General features: G+C 40.6%; 1 protein-coding gene across 8 annotated transcripts in view; it reads left to right on the top strand.

Moving 5' to 3' along the window:
* Positions 1–6,245, top strand: part of EFCAB3 (EF-hand calcium binding domain 3) — a 60,550-nt gene extending 54,305 nt beyond the window's left edge. For all 8 annotated transcript variants that reach the window (XM_072781349.1, XM_072781348.1, XM_072781347.1 and 5 more), the window contains 2 exons: positions 2,749–2,871; positions 5,771–6,245. In XM_072781349.1, the coding sequence (XP_072637450.1) occupies positions 2,749–2,871; positions 5,771–6,097 (450 nt within the window). In that variant the 3' untranslated portion in view covers positions 6,098–6,245. The remainder of the gene's footprint in view (positions 1–2,748; positions 2,872–5,770) is intronic.
* Positions 6,246–12,288: the final 6,043 nt, after the last annotated feature.

Raw genomic sequence — 12,288 nt, 5'->3', positions numbered from 1 at the left:
ATTAAAGTTATAATAAGTGTTTAAAATGTGAGGATAATCAGTAAAATGAATCATGAATAATTTAATGAATAATTATTAAAACAAGTAACTGTCAAATAGAAGGGGGAAAGAACAAGAAAAAAAGGGAAAACATGGAATAATAGAAAGTACAAAACAAAATAGGCAGAAAAATCCAAATATATAAGCAATCACAATAAAAGATAAAATATACTAGTTTTTTAAAAAGTATTAAAAAGGGAAAAACAAACAATGGATCATCTTTCAAAGTCTAAAAGGATACTAAGACTGATTTTTAATAATTTTCAGACATATATTCTTTAAAGGAGACACACCTAAAATATAACACAGAAAGTTTGAAAGTAAAAGGACAGAAAAAGATACATCAGGCAAATACAAATCAAAGTGAGCCAGTATCAATCTATTAATATGGGGAAAGTAAAATTTAAGGAAAACATAACTAAAGATAAAGATGATATTTAATTTTTTAACTCATCAGGAAGATATATAACTATCCTGAATGTGTATGCACCTAGCAAATTGACAGATAAGGTGACAGTTAACAGAATTGTAAGGATTAGACTTTTTAAAGGCATTATGCATGCTAAGAAGGTGAATAAGTAAATCCATAGTCACAATGGGAAATATTTATCATGCATCTCCAGAAACATAAAGCAAACATAAAAAACACAAAATCTTTTATTTAAAAAATTAAAAAAGGAAATCAACTGATTTTACAAAAAAAAAAATGTTATCTGTTTAAGGAAAAGAGATATGGAACATTGCAGAATCAGAATCTAGGAAAAGTTGTTTCAGGACAGGGGGAGCTTGAATACATTAGTAGCTGGGAAGAAGGGCCCTGAGAGTCATGATTCTCCTTTAAAAAAAAAATTATTTATTTATTCATGAGAGACAGAGAGAGAGAGAGAGAGGAAGAGGGAGAAGCAGGCTCTGTGCAGGGAGCCTGATGTGGAACTCTGTCCCAGGACCCCGGGATAACAGCCTGAGCCGAAGGCAGACACTTAACAGCTGAGCCACCCAGGCGTCCCGAGCCGTGATTCTCAATCCTGGCTGCACAACAGAACTACCAAGGAGAGCCTTGAACAACCCTGTGTTCAGGCCACAACCCTATCCAATTAGAGCTGGGGATGGGGCTTAGGCTTCAGTATTTTTAGAAGTTCCAACATGCAGCCAAAGCTGGCAACCACTGCCCAAGGAAGAGAAACTGAAGATGGAAGAGGGGGCAGGACTAGCTACAGAATTTGTGGAGCCAGGGGCAAAATGGAAATTTAGGGCCCCTTCTCCAAAAATTACTAAGAATTTAAAGACAGCAACAGCAGAGCAATAAACCAAATTCAGGGATCTTCAAAGCGCATAGTCCTATGGGATTGAACAGGTCACACACCCATGAAGCCAGCCATGGAACAAGGAAAATCTAAGGGAAATGGTCCAGGAGGGAAATTAATAAAGATACTGGGGCCTTGGAAATCAGAAAAAAACTCTTACATATAAGAGGCAAGGGCAGAGGGGTACCTGGGTGGCTCAGTTGGCTAAACATCTGCCTTCAGCTCAGGTATGATCCCCTGGGTCCTGGAATCAAGTGCTATGTTGGACTCTCTGCTCAGTGGGGAATCTGCTTCTCTCTCTCCCTTTGCTCCTCCCACTCCCCCGAGCTTGCACACTTCCTCTGTGTCTCTCTCTCAAATAAATAAGATCTTTTAAAAAGAAGAAGCAACAGGGCAGCAGGGCAACCTGGGTGGCTCAGTGGTTTAGCGCCTGCCTTCCCCCCAGGGCGTAATCCTGGAGTCCTGGGATCGAGTCCCACATCAGGCTCCCTGCATGGAGCCTGCTCCTCCTGCCTGTGTCTCTGCCTCTCTCTCTCTCTCTCTCAAGAAAAAATAAATAAAATCTTAAAAAAGAAGAAGAAGAAGAAGAAGCAACAGCAAAGAGGAAAAATCAGGCAACACAATGGAGAAATCCTAAGGTGCAAAAAAGAGTTAAAAGAATTAATGTTATCTAGTCCTGGTGAGACGATCATTAGCTGAGGGAGTGTGCAGATCTGGTTTTCCAGCAGCCACTAGGAGGACAGCTATGAATGTCTATAAGAGGGTTAAGAGCATTCAATGAAGAAAAGTAATGTCAAGCAGTCCCAAGGGCCTGGATGAGACTGGGTACTACACGTTTTCAAAGAAAGCAATCTGGGGCGCCTGGCTGGCTCAGTTAGTAGAGCATACAACTCTTAATCTCGGGGTTGTGAGTTCAAGCCCCACATTGGATGTAGAGATTACTTAAAAATAAATCTTAAGAAAGAAAGAAAGAAAGAAAGAAAAGAAAAGAAAGAAAAAGCAAGCAAGCAATCTGCATGTTTACATGATTTCTACCAGCACTGTTCAGCAGCCCAGGAACAGGGAAAACAGCCAGTTCCCCAGTTGAAGTTTGGAAAGTAAGATGGCTTGGAAAATTTGGCCAGGACAGAGTTGGTTCCCCTCCACCCTCCATATCTATCCCACACATAAACCATCTTCTGGTCTACATATCTGAGTAAGTTTCATTATGAAAGAGAATTTGCTAAATGTTCATTTATACACAGCGCTATACCAGGAGCCCACAAAATATGGACAGGTGGCTTAGCAATAACCTTATAAATCAATACAAACCCCTTCCTAATATGATGTGTTTCTGTTTATTATGTCTTGGTTATATAATTCAACCCAAAATATATCTTTAATCTTCTTTTTTTAATGCATAAAGGCAGAAAATATAAAGCCTATCGACCCAGTCTCAGGCTATCCAAGTGACATCCTGGCTATTGACCAAATATTCAAGAAGAAGCAGAATTGGACAGTGATGGATGCAACTGCTATTAAACAGCATGTGAGTGTTCACTGTTGCATCCCTTCCCAAAATGTGTTGACAAGAATATTTTCCACTTCAATACTACAACCACACATCCCAAAGATTTTTTTTCCAGCTCTACATCTTTAAAATAAGACAAGATCATTTCTCATTGTAATGATGCTTCTTGCTCTATGATCCAATGGATTCAAATGTTAGCTGTTATAATTCATCCTGCTAATCACCCATGGAACCATACCTAGCATTGTTTCTGGGACATTTGTTTGTGTCTTGCTGGAAATAGCAACTAGTTAAAGCAGTAAACCAGCAGTTATAGTGAGCAGGTGTACTAAGGGAATCATGATTGAGTGCTATTTCTTACAGCAGCTAAAAGAAGAAGAGTTTAAGTGCACTTCCTAGGTGCCAGGCATTCGCACTCTACAAGAACTCTACAGGCACTAATTCACTTACTTATCACAACAATCCTTCCAGATGTTATCATTGTCATTTTATAGATCTGTGTAGAGAGATTGACTTGTCTAAAGGCAGAAGTAATAGAGGAAGTAATAGAGCCAGAATTATAAATATGAGGAGCTTGGCTCCTTGAATCCACACTCTTAACCATAACTCTATGCTGCCTGTCTGCTTTTGTGTCCTGACATATTAGCAACTTTTGTACTCCACAGAGACAGACTAGGGTGTTAGTATTTCATGGCACCTCCCTTCTACATTTGACACTAACGATCAAACTCTCCTCGACATTTTCTGCTTCCTTGGCCTTTTTTTTAAAAAAAAGATTTTATTTATTTATTCATAGAGATGCAGAGAGAGAGAGAGGCAGAGACACAGGCAGAGGGAGAGGCAGGCTCCATGCAGAGAGCCTGACGTGGGACTCAATCCAGGGTCTCCAGGATCACGCCCTGGGCTGCAGGCGGCGCTAAACTGCTGCACCACCGGGGCTGCCCTTCCTTGCCTTTATAATACTGCATCTTGCAACTCTGTGTCCCTTCCTCTTCCTTTTCTTACCTGAATGTTCATCCCTTAAGGCTTGGTATTTCCTTGTTTTCTAGTCCCATCCTACTGCTCTTCCTGTTATATGCACTCATCCATTCATTTGTTTAGTAGATATTTATACACTATTAACAAAGTTCTAGGGCAGCCCGGGTGGCTTAGCAGTTTAGTGCCACCTTCAGCCCAGGGGGTGATCCTGGAGACCCAGGATCGAGTTCCGAGTCAGGCTCCCTGCATGGAGCCTGCTTCTCCCTCTGCCTTTGTCTGTGCCTCTCTCTGTGTGTGTGTGTCTCTCATGAATAAATAAATAAAAATCTTAAAAAAAAAAAAAAAGGTCTAGGAGTAGGGAATACCACAGCAGGGGGGAGGGGGGCATAGTTCCTCCACTCCATGAGCTTGGAGTGAAGGTGGAAGATAAGAGAAGGAAATATACATTGGTGATATATGAGGATCAATGAAGCTACAGGTGGTCGATACTACATGCCACAAAAAGACAAAGGAGTGGGCCCAACCTCTGGTGCATATTCATGCTGAAGTACATGGAGGCTACTTATAGCCAGAGACCTCCAGCCTACAGCAGCAGCTGCCTCAAGGGCTAAGAAGCTTGAGAAAATCAGTAAGGTGGCATACCTGTAACCCAGCAGAACACTGGGGATCTCTGAGTTAAGTGAAGGAAAAGCTAGGGCAAGTATTCTTCAGATGATCTCAGTCTACCCTCAGTGTTTCAGCTGCCACCTATATACTGATAAGGTATAAGTTAAGTTTGTCACTAACCTAGACTTCTCTCCAGTACCTTTGACTCATCTCACTGCCTGATGAACATTTTGACCTCACTGTCTTAGCATATCAAACTCTATACATGTCCAATTCAAACGCATCATCTTGCATCAAACTGGCTCTTCATTGGGGATTCTGTATCTCAGGGGTTGATATCACCATCTACCCTGTCACTGAAACTAGAAGGCCAGGAGTCATCCTTAATTTATATTTTGTCCTCACTCCTCACATCCACCTATGACCAAATATGGCGATTCTTGTTCTACTGAAGATTTTTCAAATCTGTCCTCTTCATCCTCTCCCTACTGCCTTAACTGAGGCCCTCATTAGGTCTTACCTGGACGATACCCTCCAACCTCCTATCCCTCCCTCACAGCTGCTCGCCTCACCCATTCTCCACACAGCTGCTGATCTAACGTGAAGCTCTAGCTACATCCCTGTCCTTGCAGATGAATGTTTCCCTCTCCATAGTGGCAGGATTTTCAACTATATATTCTGCTCCACACACTGAGATTTGTCTTGCTTCCATCAGCAACAGTGGCTTACTACTACTACTTACACTCAGTGATTTTCACTGAGAAAAGGGCTCTCAGCCTCACTGAGATAAGCCTAAGGGCCATGACAGCAGACAACACTTTGCCCACCTTACCTTCATCATTCCCTCCCTCTCACTTTCAAAACTTGATATTTTAGCAAAACCGTGCTTGTGCCTCCTACCAACTCCAGAGGCTTATCAGCTTTGACCCTTTATTTATGCTGTCTCCTTTCCCTGGAATGGACCCCCTCAATCTGGTCAAATCCTTAAGGAACTATTTAGCATCTTCTCCCTCCCTGCCCTAGGTTGGATTGAATGCCATCCTTGGCACTCCTTTTAGAACCAGAGACTATTTCCATCCCACATTTCCTCCTTGGTTTAGTATATTGTGTTCTTAATATTGTCATAAATGTGTTATCTCATTATTCCCAAAGTGGACATTTTGATTGCCCACCAACTCCTAATTCACATGTCCTCAAGAGGTTCCACCCAATGTATAACCTCACTGATTTTCAACTAGCCTGGAAATGTAAGTCTTGAGATATCTAGAATTGTGGTTCATAAGTCAAAGATATGTTACAGTAACTACTGCAAACGTCTGTTCTCTCACTGCAGGTGAAGAGGGCTACAGATACCTATAACTTGGGAATTGCCCTTGAACACCGGAAAAACATGCTAAACCTCTGGCGGAAGATCCGAGGGGATCTGATTGGAATAGACACTAAAAATGAGTCCTTTTATGACACCTTTTCTACCTATACATGGTCCTGGAATGTTTGCCAAGAATTACTTTCACCGAAGGACTTAAAGTTATATGATGCATACATGAATAGGAATACCTACCACAACTTTGTATTCTCTTCATCCTCGGATATCAGTGAATGTGATACAGAGACAGGAAGAAAAAGAAAACGGAAAGGTTTCAAAGGGTCTCAACAATGAAATTTCTACATTTTCTAAACAGCTCACTGCAAACTACTTTTTCATAGATCTCAAAATTATGGTTTCTTGCTTTTGTCTAGTACATTCTTAGCACCTGGAAATGTTGACATCTTTTGAATTCTGACCAGTAAAAAAGTTTAAGTCATAATGTGGTTTCCGTTTCCTTCTATTTTTTTTTTTACATTTTTTAAATTTAAATTCAATTTGCCAACATTTAGTATAACACCCAGTGCTCATCCCATCAAGTGCCCTCCTTAGTGCCTATCACCCAGTTACCCCATTTCCCCACCCACCTCCCCTTCCACAACCCTTTGTTTCCCAGAGTTAGGAGTTTCTCGTGGTTTGTCTCCCTCTCTAATTTTCCCCACTAGTTCCCTTCCTTTGCCTTATAATCCCTTTCACTATTTCTTATATTCTTCATATGAGTGAAACCATATGATGATTGTCCTTCTCCATTTGACTCACTTCATTCATTCCACATCTACATTCTCCATTTGACTCACTTCATTCATTCCACATTCTACATCTTCTTTATCTATTCATCTGTTGAAGAACATTGTGACTCCTTCCACAGTTTGGCTTTTGTGGACATTGCTGCTATGAACTGAGGGTTGCAGGCGTCCTGGCATTTCACTATATCAGTATCTTTGGGGTAAATCCCCAGTAGTGCAATTTTTGGGTCATAGGGTAGCTCTATTTTTAAATTCTTGAGGAACTTCCACACAGTTTTCCAGAGTGGCTGCACCAGTTCACATTCCCACCAACAGTGCAAGGGGGTCCCCCTTTCTCCCCATCCTCTCCAACATTTGTTGTTTCCTGTCTTGTTAATTTTCACCATTCTCACTGGTGTGAGGTGGTATCTCATTGTGGTTTTGATTTGTATTTCCCTGATGGCAAGTGATACGCAGCATTTTCTCATGGGCTTTTTGGCCATGTGTATGTCTTCTTTGGAGGAATTTCTGTTCAGGTCTTCTGCCCATTTCATGATTGGATTGTTTGTTTCTTTGCTGTTGAGTTTAATAAGTTCTTTATAGATCTTGGATACTAGCCCTTTATCTGATATGTCATTTGCAAATATCTTCTCCCATTCTGTAGGTTGTCTTTTAGTTTTGTTGACAGTTTCTTTTGCTGTGAAGAAGCTTTTTTATGTTGATTAAGGTCCCAATAGTTCATTTTTGCTTTTGTTTCCCTTGCCTTCATAGACGTATCTTGCAAGAAGTTGCTATAGCCAAGTTCAAAAAGGTTGTTGCCTGAGTTTTCCTCTAGGACTTTGATGGATTCTTGTCTCACATTTATATCTTTCATACATTTTGAGTTTACCTTTGTGTATGGTGTAAGAGAATGGTCTAGTTTCATTCTTCTGTGTGTGGCTATCCAATTTTCCCAGTACCATTTATTGAAAAGACTAACCTTTTTCCAGTGGATATTCTTTCCTGCTTTGTTGAATATTAGTTGACCATAGAGTTGAGTGCCCATTCCTGGGTTCTCTATTCTGTTCCATTGATCTATGTATCTTTTTTTTGTGCCAGTACCATACTGTCTTGATGATCACAGCTTTGTGATACAGCTTGAAATCCGGCATTGTGATGCCCCCAGCATTGGTTTTCTTTTTCAATATTCCTCTGACTATTCAACCTCACTGAGATAAGTTTAAGGGCCATGACAGCAAACAACACTTTGCCCACCTTACCTTCATCATTCTGTCCCTCTCACTTTCAACACTTGACATTTTAGCAAAACCGTGCTTGTGCCTCCTACCAACTCTAGAAAGACTCCATTCGGAGTCTTTTCTGATTCCATACAAATCTTAAGATTATTTGTTCCAACTCTATGAAGAAAGTCCATGGTATTTCGATGGGGATTGCACTGAACTTGTAAATTGCCCTGGATAGCATAGGCATTTTCACAGTATTTATTCTTCCAATCCATGAGCATGGAATGTTTTTCCACCTCTTTATGTCTTCCTCATTTTATTTCAGAAGTGTTCTGTAGTTTTTAGGGTATAGATCCTTTACCTCTTTGTTAGGTTAATTCCTAAGTTTTGGGTGCAATTGTAAATGGGATTGGTTCCTTAATTTCTCTTTCTTCAGTCTCATTGTTAGCATATAGAAATGCCACTGACTTCTGTGCATTGATTTTGTATCATGCCACATTGCTGAATTGCTGTATGAGTTCTAGAAATCTTGGGGTGGAGTCTTTTGGGTGTTCTATATACAGTATCTTGTTATCTGCAAAGAGGGAGAGTTTGACTTCTTCTTTGCCAATTTGAATGCCTTTTATTTCTTTTTATTGTCTGATTGCTGAGGCTAGGACTTCTAGTACTATGTTGAATAACAATGATGACAGTGGAAAAAAAAAATGATGACAGTGGACATCCCTGTCGTGTTTCCTGATCTTAGGGGAAGGCCTCTCAGTTTTTCCCCATTGAGAATGATATTCATTGTGGGCTTTTCATAAATGGCTTTTTAAGATATTGAGGAATGTTCCTTCTATCCCTACACTTTGAAAGGTTTTAATCAGGAATGGATGCTGTATTTTCCAGAAATGGATGCTTTCTCTGTATCTACTGAGAGGATCATATGGTTGTTTTTTTTCTCTTATTGATGTGATCTATCACGTTGATTATTTTGGTTTCCTTTTCCTAATTCTTAACTAGTATACAGAGGTCATGCGGTTATCTCCCCAGCAAACAGCTGCGCTCTGCTGCCTCCACCTGGCTCAAAAGTGCCTGGGCAGAAGAAGAAAAGCCAAATGCCGGCACTTATCTCAATACAGAGCCACCCCTATGAGCCCCTAATGGCTCCCCTAGTAATAAGCATCTGAGTTTATGTGACCATAAATCACATTAGGTTTTTGATTATTTGTAAAAGAGGCCAGAGGCAGCAGATGACATGATCTTTCAGTTCCAGGGAATAATATCACCATCTCCCAGGGACTCTTTTTTTTTTTTTAATAAATTTATTTTTTATTGGTGTTCCATTTGCCAACATAGAGAATAACACCCAGTGCTCATCCCGTCAAGTGCCCACCTCAGTGCCCGCCACCCAGTCACCCCCACCCGTCGCCCACCTCCCCTTCTACCACCCCTAGTTCGTTTCCCAGAGTTAGGAGTCTTCCATGTTCTGTCTCCCTTTCTGATATTTCCCACTTATTTTTGCTCCTTTCCCCTTTATTCCCTTTCACTATTATTTATATTCCCCAAATGAATGAGACCATATAATGTTTGTCCTTCTCCGATTGACTTATTTCACTCAGCATAATACCCTCCAGTTCCATCCACAACGAAGCAAATGGTGGGTATTTGTCGTTTCTAATGGCTGAGTAATATTCCATTGTATACATACACCACATCTTCTTTATCCATTCATCTTTCGATGGACACCGAGGCTCCTTCCGCAGTTTGGCTATTGTGAACATTGCTGCTAGAAACATCGGGGTGCAGGTGTCCCGGCATTTCATTGCATCTTATCTTTGGGGTAAATCCCCAGCAGTGCAATTGCTGGGTCATAGGGCAGATCTCTTTTTTTTTTTTTTTAATTTTATTTATTTATTATAGTCACAGAGAGAGAGAGAGAGTCAGAGACACAGGCAGAGGGAGAAGCAGGCTCCATGCACCGGGAGCCCGACGTGGGATTCGATCCCGGGTCTCCAGGATCGCGCCCTGGGCCAAAGGCAGGTGCCAAACCGCTGCACCACCCAGGGATCCCGGCAGATCTCTTTTTAACTCTTTGAGGAACCTCCACACATTTTTCCAGAGTGGCTGCACCAGTTCACATTCCCACCAACAGTGCAAGAGGGTTCCCTTTTCTCCGCATCCTCTCCAACATTTGTGGTTTCCTGCCTTGTTAATTTTCCCCATTCTCACTGGTGTGAGGTGGTATCTCATTGCGGTTTTGATTTGTATTTCCCTGATTCTCCCAGGGACTCTTGATTAAATTTGGGTGTTCCTATGGCTCCTTAGTCACGCGTCATCAGGCTCATCTCTTGGATCCCTCTTAAAAATAGTTGATCTCATCCATTACACTTGTTGCTGTTGTTCTTTAGTGCATTTAATAAAGATGTGCATGTATAACTATTACAAGTTTGGGAGGTGTACTTTTTATTGTGGAAAAAATATGCATACAATTTACTATTTTAATACTGTTTAGGTGTATATCATCCATTACATTTTTTTTCCTGTTAGAAAAAGGAAAAGACATGTCCCATATTGATGGAGACAGTGGCTTATAATATGAAATCATACCATGCCAGAAAAAAACAATGAAGATTGTGAAGGCTCCTAAAACTATTTAATGAATTGGACTTGAAGCAAATTTATGTTACCTTGAATATTCAAAACTATCTAACACTATTTACCATTCTTTACAATATTATGATGTTGAGAAACAGAACCTTGGGGCACCTGGGTGGCTCAGTAGGATAAGTGTCTGCCTTCAGCTCAGGTCACGATCCCGGGGTCCTGGGACTGAGCCTGGTGTCAGGCTCCCTGATTGGCGAGGAGTCTGCTTTTCCCTCTCCCTCTGCCCCTTGGCCTGCTCATGCTCTCTCTCACTCGCTCTGTCTCAAATAAATAAAATATTTTTTAAAAAAAGAATCTTATAGATAAGTCACCATGTTCCTACCTCAAAAACAAGTTTTATGGTTTGACAGATTTTTTTTGATATGGTTATGACTGTAATGGCAATCTAAGAGCTGTAATTTCGATGCCAAAATATTCAAATTCCTGGAATATTTTCTTGAATCAATAGGACAACAGGACAGAATATTTTTCTGTCCTGGAAATTCTAAAATGTACAGAAATATGGTCTATCAATCTGTCCCACACTGTGGTTGACAGTAGAAACTGGCATCTTGCAGATGGAATACAGTTTAGCAACAGGTATTCAGCCATTCATTCAACAATTATTTATTGAGTTGCATACTGCATGCTGGCCCCTATTCTAGGACCTGGATATATAACAATGAATGAACAGATAAAATGCCCTGACCTTACAGCTGAGTAATGCAGCTAATTATAACCACTGACTCAGTACTTCCACTTCTAGAAATTATTTCTAAAGAAGCAATCGTGAATATACAAATCATTTAGTTAGGGAATCCCGGCTGGCCCAGCAGTTTAGCACCGCCTTCAGCCCAGGGCCTGATCCCAGAGACCCGGGATGGAGTCCCACATCAGGTTCCCTGCATGGAGCCTGCTTCTCTCTCTGCCACTCTCTCACTCTCTCTCTCTCTCTCTGTGTCTCATTAATAAATAAAATCTTTAAAAAAATGATTTAGTTATAAAGATGTTTATCATGTTGGATTTATAATAGTAAGAAACTTAAAGTAGCTTAAATGGCCAGTAAATCATGATACAGCTCTATTAAACAATACCAGGGTCATTAAAACAATGTTAGAAAAGAACATTCCAAAAAAAAAAAGAGAGGGCAGCCCCGGTGGCACAGTGGTTTAGCGCTGCCTGCAGCCAGGGGTGTGATCCTGGAGACCTGGGATCGAGTCCCACGTTGGGCTTCCTGCATGGAGCCAGCTTCTCCCTCTGCCTGTGTCTCTGCCTCTCTCTCTCTCTCTCTCTCTCTGAATAAATAAATTAAAAAAGAGAGAGAGAACATTCAAGCAAAAGAATGATATTCACAAGGTATTATCAAGTTATAAAACAGACTACAGGGATCCCTGGGTGGCACAGAGGTTTGGCGCCTGCCTTTGGCCCAGGGTGTGATCCTGGAGACCTGGGATCGAGTCCCACGTCGGGCTCCCGGTGCATGGAGCCTGCTTCTCCCTCTGCCTATGTCTCTGCCTCTCTCTCTCTCTGACTATCATAAATAAATAAAAATTTTTAAAAAGATTAAAAATAAAAAAAAAAACAGACTACAACTGCTCAGAGCCATGAGAAAACTTTAAGGGGTTGTTTTAGAACCTAATTATGGTGGTAGTTGCACAAGTATAGATTTTTTAATGAAAATCTGTCAAACTGTACACTTATAATGGATGAATTTAATTGTATGTAAACTATACCTCAATGAAGCTGTGAAAAAAGAAGGCAGAAAGCAGTTCTAAAACTATTTTAACTTAAAAGTGACTTCTATAAATAAATTAGAAAAAAGAGAGTGGAAGGATACAAGTCAAAGAGTTTAATGGGTTAAATTAAGGATGGAATGGGGTAGTTTCTTTTTTTTTTTTTGTCTAAATGCTCT

This window comes from Canis lupus, chromosome 16 (assembly GCF_048164855.1).
Source record: "Canis lupus baileyi chromosome 16, mCanLup2.hap1, whole genome shotgun sequence".
Classification (NCBI taxonomy): Eukaryota; Metazoa; Chordata; class Mammalia; order Carnivora; family Canidae; genus Canis; species Canis lupus.
This window is presented reverse-complemented; position numbering and strand designations above follow the sequence as displayed.